This window comes from Microcaecilia unicolor, chromosome 12 (genome assembly GCF_901765095.1).
Source record: "Microcaecilia unicolor chromosome 12, aMicUni1.1, whole genome shotgun sequence".
Classification (NCBI taxonomy): domain Eukaryota; kingdom Metazoa; phylum Chordata; class Amphibia; order Gymnophiona; family Siphonopidae; genus Microcaecilia; species Microcaecilia unicolor.
Window position 1 is genome coordinate 99,771,159 of NC_044042.1, and position 22,346 is coordinate 99,793,504.

The following is a 22,346-nucleotide window of genomic DNA, read 5'->3' on the forward strand; positions in this document are numbered from 1 at the left end:
AGAAGCCACTGCTTGCCTTGGGATCGGTAGCATAGAATGTTGTTACTATTTGGGATTCTGCCAGCTACTTGTGACCTGTTGGAAATAGGATACTGGGCTAGATGGACCATTGGTCTGACCCTGTATGGCTATTCTTATGTTCTTGTATTCTAATCAGCTTTCAGTGTATTGGATAGGGTTTATTGACAGAGTGGATTTCAATAACTGACTCCTGATGCAGGTGTTTATGCTGAAACACAGCCCAGGTTGGGCTTTATTAAAGAATTGCTGTGCTATCCCAACCTTGGAGGCCCTTTGTGCTTTTTTTCTGCTATTTCACCTTATACTGCTTACTTTGGAATCCCTCTTTTCTGTCATCTTTCTGCAGTGCCACAGTGTTTGCATTGTAATCTTTTAGCAGTATGCAAAATTCTCAGAACATAGCCTGGCCTACAGCTATCAAATACTTGTGTGGTGGCACAATAAAAAGAAGCCTTATTTGTAAAACACGTCATAGAGTCAGTCCAAAGGGGATGGGAAACTTTTGTTTGTCTAGTGAATTTGCTGCTAGGATTAAACTCCTGCCATACCTGTAAATAGGGGTTTCTCTCTTTAAGCATTTGTACATAGGTGAAAACTGGGAAAAACCTCAAGCTGCATACACAAAGCTTGGAAGTCTCTCAGACTAACTTTATTTGCACATCTTCATACTTTTAATTGAGCAGGTTTTGAAAATGTTTGCTCAATAGGACTTTAAATAAATAAAATCAGACACATCATGACAGTAGTATTGGAAATTGATTGATCCATAGGGTCAGATGTCTGCCAACTTTACTATAACTTCTTACATAGAAGCAGCAAACTACATATTTACTGTGACACTTGCTTCAGTTTCAATATTTGCATCCAGCTTTTTTCTTCTTTATATAAACTGATAACATTTTAAAAATTAGTGTAATTTTTTGCAACCAAAAAGGTAAAAAATTAAAGATCTTTACTTGATTGTATCTAAACAGCGATTGCAGGTAATTCTCATGCACTATAGACATTGCAAACTGAGTATTATCCAGCTAGACCTGAAATATTGCACATAATACTGTTAGGAACACATATTACTTCTGTTCCTGACATTATACATCTATTTTGCATACCAGTTAATGCCTTTTTGATAAGCAGCTAAACAGGCAATTATTGTAAGGGATAGCAGTGCTACCAAGCATGGTAAAAGACCCTATATGCTATCATAGTATTGATTTATTTTTAAAAAATTGGGCAGATACTCTAATATTGACATCAATTCTGAAATCTACTGTGTATGGAAAAGCATTTCCACCCATTTTTGTTAAAATAAAAGCTGATAAAAATAGGTTACAGTTTAGCAGACATGAAATAGTCAAGAAGGGAGCACTGATTTACAAGTCTCTACCAAGCCCAACCCAGTTTTCTTAAAGAAAAGTTCAAAAATCTAGAATCTGTTCAAATCCAGCCATAAAGTGGTAGCTTTTGAAATGGAACAGGGAAAGAAGGAAAAAAAAATAGAATCCAAAAACTAACCAATACAGCCACGGGTTTATTAAAGGGTGATTCATTGCTGATCAGCACAATGGGCTGGACAGCTCCCCTGATAGATGGCTACATACCACATAAAAATTAATAGTACATTTCTAATTTCTTTAACGCACTAAATCTGCAAAATTCGGCTGCCATACACCCTATAAAGGCTGAGGTGAAGTTGGATAAGGATTTGGCAACATTTTACTCAGCACCATGTCAAAAATCCTTTTCCAAAATATTTCTAGGCAGTTTCATAAAAGACAGTGACCCATCATTTTTCAGCTGTCACAGCGATCTCTAGAAATTTCCTTAACTTTCATCCTCCTCAGTCTCTTGAAAAGTAAGGGGGGAAGGACACTGTTTCCAAACTAAGCATTAATGGAAGTCCATAATTTGATATGTAATAATTTACAGAAAACAGCCTTAATTAATAGAATTCACTACTTCCTGAATACATGAACATGTTTATATAAAACACAGTAGTAGGAAATGGAATGCAACTATGAAAGGGCTTGCAAATCAACTGCTGTCTGCCTGCCCACAACCTCACCCTGCCCCAGCAGTTCAGGTTTGCTTGTTCTTTGGTCCTGTGCTACCTTCAAAGAAAGGCTGTCCCAGAAAGCATACTGCTAAACTGTAAATGGAACTGCTGATCTTACACAGCCAATCCAGTTCTCTGTTCCTTAAAACAAAAACAAGAAAAGCATCTCTTGAAGTATCTTGTCCATTTGATGTGAGCTTTTGATTAAAATGTAAACATCCAACCTCCTTAGTGGGCAGAAGGGATGAATGATTATTCTGGCTTTTCCTCTTCCAAGATCTGAGGGAGGTTTTGGTCCTTCCTTAGGGGGACAGGCTTGACGGTGCTTGTATAGTCTACAGCTTTTGGTTCATTGGTGTGGTATGACCCCTTGTACCGGTGAAAGTGAAGATACATGAAGACCAGGAGGCTCAGCAGAATGAGAAGTAATATAACAATAACTGTATGATGAAAGGGAGAAAGAAAAAGAAGAAAAAAAACTATTTTGTATCATATAATCAAAGAACGGAAGGAGGGAAATGTTGTGGGACAAAATAACCAGATAAAAGAACAAAGACAGCAAATAACTTCAATACATGAGACTAAGTTAGTGATAATTAAAGACAATATTTCCCTGAGGAACAGACTAGAAATACTAGAAAACAGAACCAGGATTTTGAATTTAAGGGTCTTAAACTTTCCCCTTCCATATCCTCCAAAGAACTTTTAAGAGGTTCCTATGGGAAAATCTTGGTTTACCGGAGAGGGCTATTCCTCCCTTTCAAAAAGTTTTTTTTAAAAATTTTTTTATTTATAACCATTTAAAGTTTTACAAGCGATAAAACAACTTGCTGGAAATACAGAGAAAGTAATATGTAGGAATTATTTCAGTCAGGTAATTCTATTCTCTTCCTTAGACCACTAAATAAGGAGAGTGAAACAAGATAGGGAGATCAATTAAACAGTAAACAGAAAAAAAACCCCATGGTATGTATTAACCTGATTATCCCTAGATATTACTCGTCTAATTCATTATTCCACATTGATCATCAGGTTGGCTTCTTCAAGGCTAATACGGTGTATAGTCAAATCATTTCATTGAAAAACATACTTATTGTCCAATATTAGTTGGAAATAATACATTTGATTACATTCTTTCTCTTTTAAAAACCAGAAGTTATTTCCATCAGCATCAAACTGTTTTTGCGACAAGTTTGGATGTTCCCTGATGTCTCTAGGCAGACTCAAAGCAATAAACAATTTACATTTGGCATAAGATCCTGACCTCCTGTCCACTGGAAGGCAGTTCTTAAGATTTCCCGTTAAAAGTATGTATATTTTTGGGACCAAAACAATTAAGAAGAATGTTTCTTAGTTACCTTGTCAGCTCATTATATAATTCTATTATTTAAATTAAATCTTGCATGGCTTTAATTTGTTTTACAGTATGCCTGCATCATTATTTCTTCTTTTTCCCCCGAGTACAATACAGTCGTCATCTCCTTGTAGAATTCTGGCATTCCTTCAGCTATACTGGGGACTTGTTTAGTGGTATCATAGAGAGTTGTTGTTACCTTTATATTATTTCTTCTGTTATTTTGAATGCCTTCATGATAACCACTTTATATTACTGGATAAAGATGGTATTTCTTTGTTTTATATTGTAAAATTTGCATAAATAAAAAAAAAAGAATGCAACACACTTCCTGTCTAGTGCATTTCACTTACATGCAATAAGAAGTCCCATCAGGCCATCGTCATGTGTATGAGGGAAAGCTGCAACAAAAAAAGAGAAAAGCACTGTTTTTAGTGTTCAAAGTGTGCAAATTGGAGGAGCTCGGCCCCCCCCCCCACCTGCAATTACTAATCTTAAATTTTCCATTTTAAAATGAGAGACCTTTACTTTGTAATATACTGCTCTGAGATGGAAGAATATCCCTTCTTTTTTGAGGCTTACAAAATAAATGGAATATCTTCCTGTTCTCAACTTGGTTTTGGTAACCGGTGCTATAGCTCCTAAATCTAAGCAGGCCTTTAGTGAAAACTGCACCACAGCCACCTTTGCTAGACCACTATAATGAGGGACAAGAAGTATGTGTGATAAAATAGGAAAACTAAGTTGTAACCATGCTGGATCACATGTAAGATCCAGTGGTCTAAAGTGGCTCAGGTCCATTCCAAATAAAACCTAGTTAGGTGGTTACTGTGAGGAAAGGACTATCAACCCATCCTTGCTGGGTTTCAGGATAGTTCACATCCTTAGTCTAATTCCTTTACGGTTTCCACAAAAGGAGACCATCAAGATTGGAAACGTGATCACACAAATCAGTCATTATGTCCTGACCTATATTTCCTTGATTTCCTAATGTAGCTCCGCTAGAAATCTGTGCAAAGAAAGGAATAGACTTAACTGCTGGTAATCTGTGAGGATTAGGTCCTCCCCAAATCTTTAACCAGCTTATAGATGTACCCCCCCCCCCCCCAAAAAAAAAAAAAAAAAAAAAAGCATCTTCCCACAAAAGGGAAGTTTACTAAGACTAGATCTGGAACAGGAATCAGCTGGAACAGATAGGACCATAGCTCTGAGGTCTAAAATTTCCCTTAAGGCCACTCTACTGGAAACAGTGGGATCTGAACCCATGCCCCCCAAAAGATTGGGACCTTAATCTAGTACTTTAGACCACTCATCCACACTCCATTCTCTCCACATAAGTTAAACTAGCTACCAATTGAGGAACCTGAGAAAACTGGTTCTCATCATCTCCAGGAGGAACCTCTTAATCAAGATGTACCCACTACAAGCATGTTTTGGATTTATAAGCACTACACAGAGCTGCCTGAAGTATAAGGGCTGAACTTTAAAAGCTTGCTTCATCACCAATTCTCCTGTCTTGTATAACTTTCCAGTGGAATAGAACCCTTCTTGGTGACTGCAGATACAAATGCATTTTCTCAGACTGATTAAATGTAACTTTCTCTGCAGGCATTACAAAATATAGGTATGCTATAACCCTGCAAGGGGCATGAGAACTTATACTCTTTTTAGTAACCTCCTGCTGATCCCTCTGCTTGAATTTTTCTTTTCAAATTTGCACACACCCCTCCCCCCTGCCAGTAATCAGTTCTCCAACTGGTCCAGGAGTGAGCCTCAGAGACAAGTCCAGAAACTGCAAGCTGTCCTGTTTATCATCCGCTGAAGACAGAGAATATACTGATGACCCTTATAAAATGAAGCAGGCAAAACTCTTAAATAATTAGATGGACATAACCCACAGGTTCTGGACTGGTCTGGTGAAGATAATATTTATCTTTCACTCCATATCATCACATTCCAATGATTCCAGGTGAAACTACTGTCTGAAAGATACTGGATTATCTACCAGGTGCTGGGCTGAGTTTTTTTTTTTTTTTTTTTTAAGCCAAATAATTCTATGTCCTTTAAAACTAATTAGTTGTGACTGGGATGGTTTGTAAATGCAAAATTGAAAGTTCATTCTTGCCTTTACATTGATTACATACAACAATAATTAACTGGTGACCACAAAGCATCTTTTTAAGAATGTTATTGCAAATGAACCTTATAGCCACTTTTCATAGGCAGCTGTGATCTTGGAAACAGCATCTATTTTCAAGAGAAGTCCACTTGTGTGTGTGTGTGTGCGCAGTTTTTAACACTGCCTGTAAATAATTCTATTGGTTCTGCTACAGCTGCAGTTGGGATACTCATATAACTGCAAGGGTCATGCAGCACATATGAAATTGTAATGACAATGGTGGGACTTGCATGCCTGCAGTAATATTAATCATGAAGTCAAGAATACAGTAAAATTGCTTACTAATATAAATGTTATATTCTTTCCTCTGTTAGGTCTGTTCCTAAGGGCTAGGCCCAAGGCCTGTACTTTGCTCAGTTTGGTTCTCACAAGTTGGCCTAACAGCTTAGCATCTTGTGTGACAATTATTGCTTTCTCAGGAGTTGAGAACAGACACTTCAGGGATCACATTTTGCTGACTTTGCTGGAGCTGAGACTAGGCCTTTCATATGAACTGGATATAATGATGTAACCTTGGGACACAGAGAGCCTAGAATGTTTCAGTTTTTGCAGAACTGATAAGCAATTAGCCAATGGCTACCGACTTTGCACGTGAACTCCCATCAGGAGAGACTGATAGAATACAGGAACAATTCCATATATGGCATAAGCTACCTAATGGCTCTGGTTTATGGGACATCACATGATTTGGGCAAAACGAAACTTTACAAATGATATATATGTGGTGGGATGGGACAGTGTGAGCTGAGCACTCCCTGTTATTCAGGATTTGTATCTTGTTTTGTTGCGTGCTCCAGAGAGAACAATTACCTTGTATATTTTTGGCTTAGTAATTATACGAATAAACCTTTGTGGTGCGTCTACAACTAAGTCTGATTGTACCTCTTATTCTTCAGCTTACAAGGCTGAATGGTTTTCCCCTCCCTGGGGGAAGGGCAAAGGGATTGGGAAAATAAACATGAAAGTTTTTCAAACTCATGCTATACAGCCAATAATTTTCTCTAGGTACCAAATGACATTATAAAGGCAGCACTGTCAGATAATAAGATTGTAGCACAGTACCAGTATAATTTTTCCTACCTGTTCCCATGTACCAGGGGTCCATGTCTGGAGGGAGGTTAGTCAAGGCAGTCACAGGCATCGCACCACAATTTGATTCCACCAGTGCTCCTTTCACTTTGATAGCACTGGATAAATTAGTGGACCTGAACATAGCTTTTAAGGGTGCGATGTTATTAAACCTCACTCCTGCCAAGCAGCCTGTGAAGCCAGGGGTGTTGTATTTCCGGATCTCGGGGTCTATTACACCAGTTTCTGGGGAATAAATAAATAAATAATAGTAGCTAACAGACTACCAAGTATTGCTCTGAAAGCTTTTATCATTAACAACATAAGGCAGGGGTGGACTGACCATACAGGCAACCATGCAGTGCCCAATGGCCCAGAGGCTCTCTCCACCCCCTTAGCCTCAGTGGGCCCTCCAAAGTCCCACCATGAAGGACACTAGTCATCATGACCTCTTCGGGACAGGAAAGAACCCCACTCTTTCTTGCTTGCTGCCACTGCTCTATCCAGCACCACCGAATTTTCAAAATAGCTGCTGAGACCCACGAGACTACCACGGGAAGTTTTGGCAGCCATTTTGAAAGTGTTGCAGCACCGGGCAGAGCAGTGGCAAGGAAAGAGTGGGGTTCTTTCCTGCCCCTGAAGAGGCCACTAGACCACCAGGGCCCTTCAAAGTAGGACCACTGAGGCTTGGGGGGGCTGCAGTGTGCAGGGGGGTGCTGGAAACAAAGTTGGAGGGGACTGTAGTGTACAATGAGGGGTGCTAGAAACAAATGGAGGAGCTGTAAGGTGCAGGAGGGGGACTAGAAACAAAGGTGGCTGTAGTGTGAAGCTGGGGGGGGGGGGGGGCGTGGGCCCAGTGACTTTTACTATCCAGGGGCCCAGATCACTGTCAGTCTGCCCCTGACACAAGGAAATAGTATATCTACTATTATTGTTGTTGTTTCACATTTCACCACCTTTATAAGAATAACCTAAGGTGATTTACAATGAAATACAATTTAGACTACAACACAGTGACAGTGTCTTCCAAATTATAAAACCACAAAATGCTACACAATAATTATCCCATTCCAGCAAAGAACTATCACCCCGCTGTTCCTTATAATCTTAAAGTCTCGTCATCCTGAAATGCCTTCCTAAAGAATCAGGTCAACAAATTTATGAAACTTTAGCATGATTCCTGTTCTATTTACCAAATATATCTATAAACAAGTGGACAAACTTCTTAGTCAATTTTTATGGGCAAATACGACTCCAAAAATAGTGTTATGCACACTCAAAAACATGAAGGGCAAGGCAGGGGTCTCTTTCCCGGATTTATTTTTATATATCATAAATCTTTTATTTTACAACAAGCAACACGATGGTTACTGAGTGACACTGAATCTATTCCAATTTGGTTACAAATTGAACAGGAACTCTGGAAACCATTTTGTCTCAATCAACATGTACCTTCCAGCTTATTAGATACCTTACAAAATAACATTATAATTTCTTCTTTCTTTATTTGTCTTTTACAGTTAGACAAACAAATGGAAATTCCGTATGATCTTAATATTCACTCTATCGTCTGGAATAATCTGACAATTTTAATAAATAAAAAAACAATATTTTGGAAATAATGGATGAATACAGGAATTTGGTCTCTTGATCAAATCTTGATTGGTAATAAATTAAAATCTTTCTCAATGCTGCAAATGCAGTTTGGATTGCATCCCAATCAACACTATCGTTGGATACAGTTACAACATTTTATGGTGTCCACACGTTATCCCTGTTCATTAGGTGCTATCCAACCTTCCATATATCAATTTATCATCACATTTCACCAAAAAGGGCATGTGGCATCTCAACTTTATTCATTTCTAGTTCAATCAACTTTAAAGGAAAAGATAGGTCTGCGTTCAGTATGGGAATCTGACTTACAGTGTTCATGTACTAACCACCAATGGACTACTTTTTGGGCTAAAACAAGTAGACCCATTGCCTCATCAACCTTCCTTCAATCGCTTTTTTTTCTGCACCATAGAGTCTTATGGACTCCTCAAAAAATGAAGTTTGCAGGTTTGTTGACAGATAACTTATGTTGGTCATGTAATGAACATCAAGGTACTCTTCTCCACTTAATTTTTGAATTCCATGGTACTAATCTATTTTGGTCCAAAGTATGGCAAATTATCTCATCTATATTTAATTTTACTGAAATTCTAACCCCTAAAAAGATAATATTTGGTTCAATAACATTGGATCAATCTTTGGGCGGTTATGATTCTAAACTATTTGACATATTGATAGCAATAACTCTCAAATACATTTTATCCAACTAGAAGAATAATTCACAACTTAACATTCATTTTTGGTGGAATAATGTGTTACAAATTCATAAGTATTGTACAGCTAATACTGGTCATTTCCAGATGTCTAATCACAAAGTTTGGTTAACATTGCAGCAATATTTGGACTCACACCCCACTAGTTAGCCATCTGTGCACAATATTATGATCCCTTTTCCCCTTTCTTAATTTTACCCTCTGTCCTTCGTTTTCCCCTCCAAGTTATTACCTATTTTTATACAACTTCCATTTTTGTATATCTGCTGTATACTTAATTTGAGTTCATTCATTTTTATTAGTTTTATGTTTGTTATCATACAGTTCATCTTGTGGAATGGAAATTACATTCTATTTTGTAATGAATTTGGATGGATGTTTTATTGAAACTAATAAAAATAATAATAAAAAAAAAAAGAAACTTTAGCCAGTCTTTGCCTCCCCTAACTTCATCCGGTAGGGAGTTATAGGATTGGCATCACATTTCAGAATGCTTTTGATTGCATTCCGGCTCAGCTTCTTTCACCCCTCGAAGAAATAATAACCCCTTTCCTGGTGAGCTAAGGGAGTTTAACTTGGAAGAGGTTGCTTGCAGCCAAGCGCTGATCTCATGCAATTGCTAAGCATTGGTGGAGGCTAGATCTAGCTGAAAGTGAAATCAATTTGATATAAAGATAAGTTGATTTTTTTCTTGTTAAGGGTAAATAATAAGTTCACCAAAAAATTAATACACGTTTGTAGTAGAAATAAAAAGATGAAGAAGAGGGGAGGTCTTTAAGCTGAAGATTGAATAAATTGATAGCTGAAACCATAAAATGCTATCATAAGTTTGGGGCTTTTCCTTTCCCGTTATCAGAGACAGTAGTCATATTATAAGAAGGAGTTAAGCTATATGGCAGCCAGTGAAAATTATGAAAAGCAGCAGACATATGATTAATAGAAAAAGGTTTTCAATTACTGTGTGCAGTGGGGTTGTTATTTTGGGTGAAGATGAGCTAAGAGACTGTGGCAGAACATACTTCTTTATGCAACTGGCTAAACAAAAGTAATTTAATAGCTTGAATGTAATCATGATGACTTTAAATTGTACATTGCCGCCGCACTCCCCGGCCAGAACGGCCCGGATGCGGATTCACTGGCCACGGATCTGGTACGCACTGAGGTGGACGCAAGGAGAGACCCATGAGACCAGACCAAGAATCGGCTTATCCCGGTCCTCCTGCTCAGCTCTTCTCTGCTCCAGCTTACTCCAGTCCATCTGCCCCAGCTTGTTCCAGTCCGCCTGATCCAGCTTATTCCAGTCTACCTGATCCAGCTTGTTCCAGCGTGTTCCAGTCCGCTTGATCCAGCTTGTTCCAGCGTGTTCCAGTCCATCGGCCCCAGCTTGTTCCAGTCCACTTGATCCAGCTTCTCCCTGCCTGTTCCAGTCCATCTGCTCCAGCTTGTTCCAGTCCGCCTGATCCAGCTTCTCCAGCTTGTTCCTGTCCGCCTGATCCAGCTTCTCCCTGCTTGATCCAGTCCGCTGATCCAGCTTCTCCCTGCTTGTTCCAGTCCATCTGCTCCAGCTTGTACCAGTCCGCCTGATCCAGCTTCTCCCTGCTTGTTCCAGTCCTTCTGCTCCAGCTTGTTCCAGTCCGCCTAATCCAGCTCATTCCAGTCCATCTGCTCCAGCTTGTTCCAGTCCACCTGACCCAGCTCATTCCAGTCCGTCTGATCCAGCTTGTTCCAGCTTGCTCCAATCCTGCTGCTCTGCTCTCTTCTGCTCCATACTATTCCAGCTTGCTCCAGTCCTGCTGCTGTGCTCTCCACCGCACTCACCTGTTCCTGCCTGCCTGCTAGCCAACCAACCTCCAAATTATTCCAGCTTGTTCCAGTCCTGCTGCTGAGCTCTCCACCGCACTCACCTGTTCCAGCCTGCCTGCGAGCCAATCAACCAACCTGCCCTTCAACTTGCCTGCTTGTCTGCCCATCAACAACCTGCCTGCCTGCCTGCTTGCCTGCACAACTACCTACCTGCCTCCCCGCCTCCTTGCCAGCCCATCACTCTCCTGACTGACTGCTCACCCTTCATCCTGCTTGCCTCCCAGCCCATCTACCTACCTACCTGCCCCCAGCCCAGCAACCTACCTGCCTGCTTGCCCCCCAGCCCAGCAACCTACCTACCCGCCTGCCAGCCCCTCTACCTACCTTCCCACCTGCCAATCTGCCTGTCAAACCACCATCACTACATATGCACCCATAAACACCTCAGTCACTACTTATGGCCCCCTTACACATTCTCTTCATTGCCCTGTCCCTTCCTAATCTATTCCCCCTCCCCCCACCACTGTATACCGCACGAACTCACTGCCCATCCATGTCCTCTCCCGTCCTGCTCACTACTGCAATACCCTACCCACCCCCGTCCCCCACCACCACACCATCTCTACTGTCCTCCTCCTCCTTCCTAGCTCTCAACCTTCAACACCTCCTTCCTGCCATGAACCCTTCCCCATTCCTCCTAAGCGCACCCCATCTTTGTCGCCTTACCTCCCCCACCCTCCTCCGTACTCTCTTGCTCCTTCTCCTGCTATCCGCGGGGAGACATCAATCCCAACCCAGGTCCCCCAAACCTGTCCTCGTCTCATCCATGCAAACGTTTCTACGATGTCTCCAATCTCATCTCTATTCCCCTCCTCACTCCCCCTCTCGAGTGCCCTGTGGAATGCACGCTCGGTCTGCAACAAACTTTCCTTCACCCATGATCTCTTCATCTCCCGTTCCCTTCAACTACTCGCCCTAACTGAAACCTGGCTCACCCCCGACGACTCTGCCTCAGTCGCGGCCCTATGCCATGGAGGTCATCTCTTCTCCCATTCTCCCCGCCCAGTTGGCTGCGGTGGCGGCGTCGGGCTACTACTTTCGCCCTCCTGCAGTTTTCAACCTCTCCTCCTACCGCAGTCTCACTGCTTCTCATCCTTTTAAGTTCACTCCATCCGTCTACTCTACCCGCTGCCACTCAAAGTTGCAGTCATTTACCGCCCCCCTGATAAGTCCCTCTCTTCCTTCCTTACCGACTTCGATGCCTGGCTCTCCGTTTTTCTTGAGCCCTCATCCCCATCCCTCATTCTTGGAGACTTTAACATACACACTGATGACCCATCCGACTCTTATGCTTCTCAGTTCCTCACTCTAACCTCCTCCTTCAACCTCCAACTGAGCTCCACCACCCCTACTCACCAATCTGGCCACTGTCTTGACCTCGTCCTCTCCTCTACCTGCTCACCCTCCAATTTCTGTGCCTCAGCTCGTCCTCTCTTTGACCACCACCTGATCACCTTCACACTTCGTCACCCTCCCCCTCAGTCCCGCCCAACACTAACCACTATTTCCAGGAATCTCCAGGCTGTCGACCCTCCCACCTTATCCTCTAGTATCTCTAATCTCCTCCCTTCCATTATGTACGAGTCTGTCGACAAGGCTGTCTCCACTTACAATGCCACTCTCTCCTCTACACTGGACACCCTTGCACCATCCATCTCCCGTCCCACAAGGCGTACTAATCCCCAGCCCTGGCTGACCCCTTGCACCCGATACCTTCGCTCCTGTGCCCGATCGGCAGAATGCCTCTGGAGGAAATCTCACACCCATACTGATTTCATTCATTACAAATTCATGCTATCCTCCTTCCAGTCCTCCCTATTCCTCGCCAAACAGGACTATTACACCCAGTTGACTGGCTTCCGATTAGGTACCGCATACAGTTCAAGCTTCTCCTACTAACCTACAAATGCACTCTATCTGCAGTCCCTTCCTACCTTTCTACCCTCATCTCCCCATACGTTCCTACCCGCAACCTCCGCTCTCAAAACAAATCCCTCCTTTCAGTACCCTTCTCCACCATCGCCAACTCCAGGCTCCGCTCTTTCTGCTTTGCCTCACCCCATGCTTGGAATAAACTCCCTGAGCCCATTCGCCAGGCCCCCTCCCTGCCCATCTTCAAATCCTTGCTCAAAGCCCAACTCTTCAATGTCGCCTTCAGCACCTAACCACCATACTCTATTCAGGAAATCTAGACTGCCCCAACTTGACATTTCGTCCTTTAGATTGTAAGCTCCATTGAGCAGGGACTGTCCTTCTTTGTTAAACTGTACAGCGCTGCGTAACCCTAGTAGCGCTCTAGAAATGTTACGTAGTAGTAGTATATTGCGGGCAGCCAGTGTAAAGCAGCTTTGGGGATATATGATCCCTTGCCTGTCAATCTTATATTTCATATAAATTGCATTCCTTTCTTGAAATCCCCACTGAAAGCGAAGATACATACCTGTAGCAGGTATTCTCCGAGGACAGCAGGCTGATTGTTCTCACTGATGGGTGACGTCCACAGCAGCCCTGAGGTCCAAAAATCTACCTAGCAACAAACGTTTGCTAGAGCCTTCGGTCACGCACGGGCGCACGCACCGCGTATGCATGGCCATCTTCCCACCCATCGCGCGGGGACACCAGTTAGATGAAAAAGCAAAGATGAAAAGAAGGAACAACTCCAAAGGGGAGGAGGGCGGGTTTGTGAGAACAATTAGCCTGCTGTCCTCGGAGAATACCTGCTACAGGTATGTATCTTCGCTTTCTCCGAGGACAAGCAGGCTGCTTGTTCTCACTGATGGGGTATCCCTAGCCCCCAGGCTCACTCAAAACAACAAAGAAAGGTCAATTGGGCCTCGCAACGGCGAACACATAAGAATTGACCTACAAAGAGAACAACAGAGTGCAGCCTGGAACAGAACAAAAATGGGCCTAGGGGGGTGGAGTTGGATCCTAAGTCCCAAACAGATTCTGCAGCACCGACTGCCCAAACCGACTGTCGTGTCGGCTATCCTGCTGAAGGCAGTAATGAGATGTGAATGTGTGGACTGATGACCACGTCGCAGCCTTGCAAATCTCTTCAATAGTGGCTGACTTCAAGTGGGCCACTGACACTGCCATGGCTCTAACACTATGAGCCGTGACATGACCCTCAAGAGTCAGCCCAGCCTGGGCATAAGTAAAGGAAATGCAATCTGCTAGCCAATTGGAAATGGTGCGTTTCCCGACAGAGACTCCCCTCCTATTGGGATCAAATGATACAAACATTTGGGCGGACTGTCTGAAGGGGCTTGTCCACTCCACATAGAAGTCCAATGCTCTCTTGCAGTCCAATGTATGTTCAGCACGGTGGGTATGAGGATGGGGAAAAAATGTTGGCAAGACAATTTACTGGTTCAGATGGAACTCCGACACCACCTTCGGCAAGAACTTAGGGTGAGTGCGAAGGACTACTCTGTTATGATGAAATTTAGTATAGGGAGCATGGGCTACCAAGGCTTAAAGCTCAATGACTCTACGAGCTGAAGCAACAGCCACCAAGAAAATGACCTTCCAGGTCAAGTACTTCAGATGGCAGGAATTCAGGGCTCAAAAGGAGGCTTCATCAGCTGGGTGAGAACGACGTTGAGATCCCATGACACTGTTGGAGGTTTGACAGGGGGCTTTGACAAAAGCAAACCTCTCATGAAGCGAACAACTAAAGGCTGTGCAGAGATAGGCCGATCTTCTACACATTGATGGTAAGCACTAATTGCACTAAGATGAACCCTTACGGAGTTGGTCTTTAGACCAGACTCTGACAAATGTAGAAGGTATTCAAGCAGGGTCTGTGTAGGACAAGAGCGAGGATCTAGGGCCTTGCTATCACACCAGACGGCAAACCTCCTCCATTTGAAAGAATAACTCCTCTTAGTGGAATCTTTCCTGAAAGCAAGCAAGACTCAGGAGACACCCTCAGAAAGACCCAAAGAGGCGAACTCTACGCCCTCAACATCCAGGCAGTGAGAGCCAGAGACTGAAGGTTGGGATACAGAATCTCCACCGTTCTTCGGAGGATAATTCCAGAAGAAGAGGGAACCAAATCTGACGAGGCCAGAAAGGAGCAATCAGAATCATGGTTCCACGGTCTTGCTTGAGTTTCACCAGAGTCTTCCCCACAAGAGGTATGGGAGGATATGCATACAGAAGACCCTTCCCCAATGAAAGAGAAAAGCATCTGACGCTAGTCTGTCGTGGGCCTGTAGTCTGGAACAGAACTGAGGGACCTTGTGATTGAGCTGAGTGGCAAAAAGATCCACCAAGGGGGAGCCCCACGCGTGGAAGATCTTGCGCACCACACGCGAGTTGATCGACCACTCGTGAGGTTGCATGATCCTGCTCAATCTGTCGGCCAGACTGTTGTTTACGCCTGCCAGATACGTGGCTTGGAGAAACATGCCTCGATGATGAGCCCAAAGGCACATCTGGACGGCCTCCTGACACAAGGGGCGAGATCCGGTGCCCCCCTGCTTGTTGACGCAGTACATGACAACCTGGTTGTCTGTCTGAATTTGGATAATTTGGTTGGATAGGCGATCTCTGAAAGCCTTTAGAGCATTCCAGATTGCTCGCAACTCCAGGAGATTGATCTGGAGACCTGATTCCTGGAGGGACCAAGGTCCTTGAGTGTGAAGCCCATCTCTACATGCGCTCCCCACCCCAGGAAAGATGCATCCGTAGTCAGCACTTTTTGTGGCTGAGGAATTTGGAATGGGCATCCCAAGGTCAAATTGTATTCTGGGGGCTCTGGGCCTTATTTCGGATAGCCTACTACTACTACTACTACTGCTGGGCTTGGTTTCGGTGTTGGGAGTGTTCTCTACGGCCTTCGCGACGGCAAGCGTCGCCGGGGATTTACTGGTCTGGGGCGTGGATTGGGCCTTCAACTTGGTCTTGTGACCCTTCCTCTGGCTTATTACCATAAGCGCGGCCTTTTCCACCTTATGCTGGGCCCAAGGTGGCGGGTTCCGGACCACGTTAAGCCACCCTTCCACATATGGGATATCCTCGGGACAGCCTGGGTTTCCGTCGACTATGACAACGTTCATGACTGCAGCTACTTTCTCATATTCGAATGAACCTTCCGGTGGCCACTCGACAAATCTCCCTAGACCGGGCCACATGAATTGACATCGCTGTATCATCCTGGCTCTACTGCATTGTTCCTGGTCGAACACTTCGCTAAAGTGCTCAGTCATTAAATCTAACGGAGTAGACCCACCCCCGCCCATCCTAACCTGAGTGCCAAAGGATAGCACACAGATGGAGGGGGAAAAGGATGGTGGAGGAGTAAGGGGTCTCGTTCCACCGGACACAAAAGGGTCAACAGTCGGCCTGACCGGAATGCGGTCGCCCGATCCGGAACTGCAGGCCCACTCACTCAACTTTCACACGTCACAAGAAACCCTCCCGTTCGGTTTCTTCCCGGAGCCTAGTGGGTTTCGGGATCTAGTCCGTACTCAGCACTGGTTAAGAGGGAGATCAAGCCTCTCTTCGACCCTTTACCGGGTCGGTCAACTACCCAGAGTATACTCGCCTGTCCGCTGTCTTCGGACGTGGCCTACCGGCGCGCTCTTCTCCGGAGTTCGGGAAAGGTGTCTTGCCGGAACCACGCAACCCCACCGCCAGCCAGCCGGTGTCTATCAGCCCTCCTTCGGAGGTGGACACTGAACTCAGCGGTGGCCACTCACCAGCCGCTCGGGGGGGGGGGGGGGGGCATCACCCAGCCCGACCGTGCGGTGGGGGAGGGGAAAGAATATAATCTGTTTCCTTCTATATACTCCTGGCTGGCTCGCCAGAAATGTAACAGGATTCTCGGCTAGTAAATCAGGAGATAAGAGGCAACTGGTTCCGAAGGCAAGACAGCTTTTATTGCTAGCAATGTACAGCACTGAGTTCAGTCTCAGGTTACTGTGTGTCAGAAATCAGCTGACATTTACATTTATATCTCCCCTGTGGGCCTGCGCATTAGGCCCCTTATACATCACAGTTGGCATGTGCAGTAAACATTTGTAGTTCTTACAGTACATACACACGTCATAACACTGAAATGATACTGGCAAGGAAAACGAAACTTATCGTCCCGTTTTAGCACACACACATAATCACACAATGCTTCTTTCACAGAGTTGATAAGGCTCAATAGAGCTTAAGGCTCAGAGATGCAGGGTGGGGGTGGCAACACTCCCAGACTATCTTTTATTCATGTAGCGTCTACGTGCAGGCTGATTTTGTGTGCAAAGCCTTAGCTACTAAATGTTACAAGCGGTTATCTACTCCTCCTGCATTCTGTCTCAAACAATTATTCCAGCATCTTTGGTATCTTGCAAACAGGAGCTGACAGTTTGTAGTTAAGGCACAGTGCAAAAGAATATAAAAGTTCTGTAAAAGTTCTAGTTTGGAATGTGGTATAAAGAAGTCAAAGTCCTTGATTAAATATGCACAGTTCTTGAGGTAGTCCCATCAGTCCTGATCCGGCACCGATACAGGCCAGATCCGGCCGCCACTCCTACAAAATTGGATCGAATGGTCCACCACCGAAGAGAGTTGGGAAAACCCGATGGACAATTGGATCACATCCTCTAGATTCCCAATAGCTTGGGTACCACTGGGAAGCTAGGGTCCACTGAGCTGATCTCATATGAAGGCGTGCCATGGGAATCACATGAACTGTGGAGGCCATGTGGCCGAGAAGTCTCAACACCTGCCGAGCCATGATCTGTTGAGACGCTCTGACCATAGAAACGAGAGACAAAAGACTGTCTGCCCTCGTCTCGGGAAGATAGGCCTAAGCTGTCGTTGAGTCCAACAGAGCTCCTATGAATTCTAGTCTTTGAATTGGAAGAAGACGGGACTTCGGGTAATTTAAAACAAACCCGAGTAGCTCCAGGAGTTGAATAGTCATCTGCATGGACTGTAGAGCTCCTGCCTCCGAGGTGCTCTTTATCAGCCAATCGTCGAGGTAAGGGAACACATGCACTCCCAGTCTGCGTAGCGACGCTGCGACCACCACCAGGCATTTTGTAAAGACCCGGGGTGCCGAGGCCAGGCCAAAAGGCAGCACACAATACTGGAAGTGTTGCGTTCCGAGACGAAATCGAAGATACTTCCTGTGAGCTGGAACTATCGGAATGTGGGTGTAAGCATCCTTTAAGTCCAGAGAGCATAGCCAATCGTCTTTGTCAATCATGGGAAGAAGGGTGCCCAGGGAAAGCATCCTGAACTTTTCTCAGACCAGGAATTTGTTCAGGGCCCTTAGGTCTAGGATGGGACGCATCCCCCCTGTTTTCTTTTGCACAAGGAAGTACCTAGAATGGAATCCCAGCCCTTCTTGCCCGGGTGGAACGGGCTCGACCGCATTGGCACTGAGAAGGGCGGAGAGTTCCTCTGCAAGTACCTGCCTGTGCTGGGAGCTGATCGACTGAGCTCCCGGTGAGCAATTTGGAGGTGTAGAAGTCAAATTGACTATTTGACTATTGACTATTTGAAGAACCCACTGGTCGGAGGTTATGAGAGGCCACCTTTGGTGAAAAAATGTTAACCTCCCCCCCCGACTGGTAAGTCGTCCGGTACAGACACGTTTACTGCGGCTATGCTCATCTGGAGCCAGTCAAAAGCCCATCCCTTGCTTTTGCTGGGGTGCTGCAGGGGCCCATTTAGGATGAGAGCGAAAGCACTGGGGCTGAGCCTGAGAAAGCTGTCAGGCAGATGGAGTGTACCTATGCTTATTATAAGAATAGGGAGCACTCCTCCTGCCCCTGAAAAAACGTCTAGCAGTTGAGGTAGATGCTGAAGGTGCCCGGTGGGAGAGGTTGTCGAGGGCGGTGACCCGCTGGTTGAGCTGTTCTACAACCTGCTCGACCTTCTCGCCAAAAATGTTATCCCCCCGGCAAGGAACATCCGCAAGCTGCTGCTGGGTCCTGTTTTCCAGGTCAGAGGCGTGCAGCTATGAGAGTCTGCGCATCACTATACCTTAAGCAGCAGACCTGGATGCAACACCAAAAGTGTCATAAGCATCCCTGGACAGAAATTATGACACGCCTTCAGCTGCCTGACCACCTCCTGAAAAGGCCTGGCGTGCTACACAGGGAGCTTATCTACCAGGTCCGCCAGTTGCTTCACATTGTTCCGCATATGGATGCTAGTGTAGAGCTGGTATGACTGAATCTTGGACACGAGCATGGAGGACTAGTAGGCCTTCCTCCCAAAGAAGTCGAGAGTTCTAGATTCCCACCCCGGGGGCGCCGAGGCAAAATCTCTAGAACTGCCATCTCTCTTCAGGGCAGAGTCCACAACCATAGAGTCGTGAGGTAACTGGGTCCTCATTAACTCAGGTTCTCCATGGACCCTATACTGGGAGTCAGTCTTTTTAGGGATGGTGGGATTAGTTAAGGGTTTCGTCCAGTTCCTAAGCAAAGTCTCCTTGAGACCCTTATGCAAAGGAGCCGTGGACGACTCCTTAGGTGGTAAAGGATAGTCGAAGACCTCAAGCATCTCAGTCCTGGGCTCATCCTCAGTAACCACCGGGAAGGGAATGCCCACAGACATTTCCCGGACAAAATAGGAGAAAGAAAGACTCTCCGGTGGAGAAAGCTTTCTTTCAGGAGAGGGAGTGGGGTCAGAAGGAAGACCACAAGACTCCTCGGATGAGAAATACCTGGGATCCTCTTCCTCCCCCCATGAGGCCTCCTCCTCGGTGTCGGACAAAAGCTCCCAAACAGCAGTCCGAAACCGGGCCCGTCTCGACACCGGCGGTGATGAAGCTCCCTCCAACGACGTCGACGGGGAGTCAACCTGGGTGGCAGCCGATGCCACAAGCGGTACCGGTGTCAGGGACCTTACCACAGGCAAGGAGCCAGCCGGCGCTTCTGCCAACAGTACCGAGGGCGCAAGCACCGTTGGTACCAGTACAGACTGGTGCATCAGCTCTTCCAGGAGACCCGGAAGAACGGCTCGGAGGCGCTCGTCCAGAGTCTCTACCGGAAAAGGCAGGGAAGCTGGTGTAGGAGTTGGAGGCAGAACCTGCAAAGGATGAGGAGGCGGTACCGGGCTGTCCATCGACCGACGCATCAACACCTCCTGAATAGAGGGGGAGCGGTCCTCCCGGCGTCAATGCTTCTCGGGTGCCGATTCCCTCGACGCCACGGAGCTCCCGGTACCGTGTCGAGAAGGAGACCGGTGCCGATGCTTCTTGATCTTCGCCCGAGGCACAGCATCGGTACCCTTCAGTACTGACGAGGAGGACGTCAAATCCAAACGCCTCCTCGGGGTCGGGTCTGAAGATGGTCGGTCCCGATGGGCCTGCGAAACAGGAGCCTTCGAGACAGATGGAGACCCACTCGACGGCTCACTACTCCCAGCGTGCAGTGGTCTGTGGACAGGCATTACCTGCACTCCTGAGGTCAATGCTTGCTCCGGTGCCAACATCGACACCGTCGACCTCGGTACCTCTGTTGACGTCGAAGTACCGGGCAAAGCTCCATCTTGAGACTCGCCGCTTGTGTCCGCTTCTTGAGACTGAGACACAATTTACAGGCGGCTGGTCGATGTTCGGGCCCAAGGCACTGAATACACCACGCGTGTGGATCAGAACCCGAGATTGCCCGGTTGCAGCGACTGCACTTCTTGAAGCCACTGGGAATCCTCGATGTCATGGACGGAAAAATAGCGGCGGCGAAGTCAAACTCGTCGATGGTGCCAAAAAGCAAGGCACAAAAAAGGGAAAAACCCGAACGGGCGGCCTAAGACGGCTGCAACGGCAGCGAAACAAAACTTAGCCGGCCCAAACTAAAAGTCTAAGGAAATTTACTTTTTTTTTTTTTTTTTAAAACAACAGCTCAACGGAGCCAAAGAAGAAATAGAGAAGAAAAAACAAAGGCTTCTCAGGACGCGCTGAGAGGGACCAAAACACAGTCTCTCTCAACCGCAGACAAAAAGAAACTGGTGTCCCCGTGTGATGGGCGGGAAGACGGCCACAGCCACGGCCACGGCCACGGCCACGGCCATGGCCACGGGCGACCGAAAGCTCTAGCAAACTTTTGTTGCTAGGTAGATTTCCGAACCTCAGGGCTGCTGTGGATGTCACCCATCAGTGAGAACAAGCAGCCTGCTTGTCCTCAGAGAAAGCAGCAATACACTTGAGTGATGTTGGCACATCTTTGTATAATCAGCCAGTACAGTACTTTCTTGAAAGAGAATGGTCGGCCAACCTTGATCCGGTGGTAATATACCATACAATGATCTGGGTTTGATTCCTAGCTCAGTTTTTCCTCTTATGGATCAAAATAGGGACTCGGCATGCCAGAGAAGCAGCATCCACAGTCCTTTGGGGGGGGGGGGAGGGGGACTCTTTCGTTGCCTGAAGAATGATACCTTGAGGCAGATTTTGGCCCATAATTGCATGATTCCAGAAGAGCTGGTGTGTGCCTCCAAATGACTCCAGTTGGGAAAAGATGCAAAACAGGAGAGAAACTGCCAGGTGATTGGAAATAAAAGTTCATAGCTCTAGATTCCAGCCTGGTTCTGAGTGAGTTCTAAGGTCAACAGGAAACTCAGAAGCCCGCTTTTTCACTAGGTGGACTAGGTGTCTGCCTAGGGCATTGCCAGCACAACCTGCAAACCAGCAGCAGGCCTTTCAGCATCAGCATATGCATGCATGTTCAAGGTTTGCTATGTCCTGCCCCTTTTGACAAAGTTTGAGTTGGAAGAGGTGAGACATGGCAAGCTTTGAATGCATGTGGATGCTCAAAGGCCCTGCTGGTGCTCAGGGTGGAAGTAGGATGGCGCAACTGCAGTGGCAGGGACAACGGAAGAACGGATGCTGAACTATGGGGGAGGGTGCTAGGCAAGATGCTGGATTATAAAGTGGGGTGGGTAAGAGGAGATGCTGGGTTATGTTTGGGGGGAGGGGAGAACATGGCTAAAAGTTCACCTAGAGCATCATATACCCTTGGGCCAGTGCTGAGGAAACTCCCAATCCCTAATACCATCTGGAAGAAGCCTAAATGTACTGTACTGCCCAAACTTCAGTTTCAGTCATAGGCCATTAACCAAACATGCCAAGGTCCTGTTTTTGATAGAAGCCCATCACTGGATGAAGCAAACTGTATAAACCACTACTGGGGAGCCACTGATCACTATCTATCACAGAACATTATAAGCAACTTTAAATGCCTACCCATCACTCGGCCCAAGTAGAGAGCTTTCGGAGAGTCAAGTTTACGATCAACCCATAAGGAAAAGTGTTCTTCAACTACTGGAAAATAGTCTACCTGAAAGACAAAAATCCCCCAAACATCCATGTTGAAAGGGTCACAGAATCTTTTACATCAATGGCTACATTGTACAATATTTAAAAAAAAAAAAAAGGTCATACAAGGCATTCAGAGAATGTATTAATTATACCATTACAATTTATACCGACACTGAAATATTACTATGCAGTTACAAATGACACCCTGT

The 22,346-nt window shown here is 45.6% G+C and overlaps 1 protein-coding gene across 1 annotated transcript in view; it reads right to left on the reverse strand.

Annotated features, from left to right (window-relative positions):
• Positions 1–489: 489 nt before the first annotated feature.
• The window catches only part of CNTNAP1 (contactin associated protein 1), a 394,500-nt gene continuing 372,643 nt past the window's right edge, over positions 490–22,346 (reverse strand). Inside the window, 4 exon segments of the mRNA XM_030221745.1 lie at positions 490–2,514; positions 3,782–3,829; positions 6,688–6,921; positions 22,063–22,156. Coding sequence (XP_030077605.1) covers positions 2,327–2,514; positions 3,782–3,829; positions 6,688–6,921; positions 22,063–22,156 — 564 coding nt within the window. The 3' untranslated portion in view covers positions 490–2,326.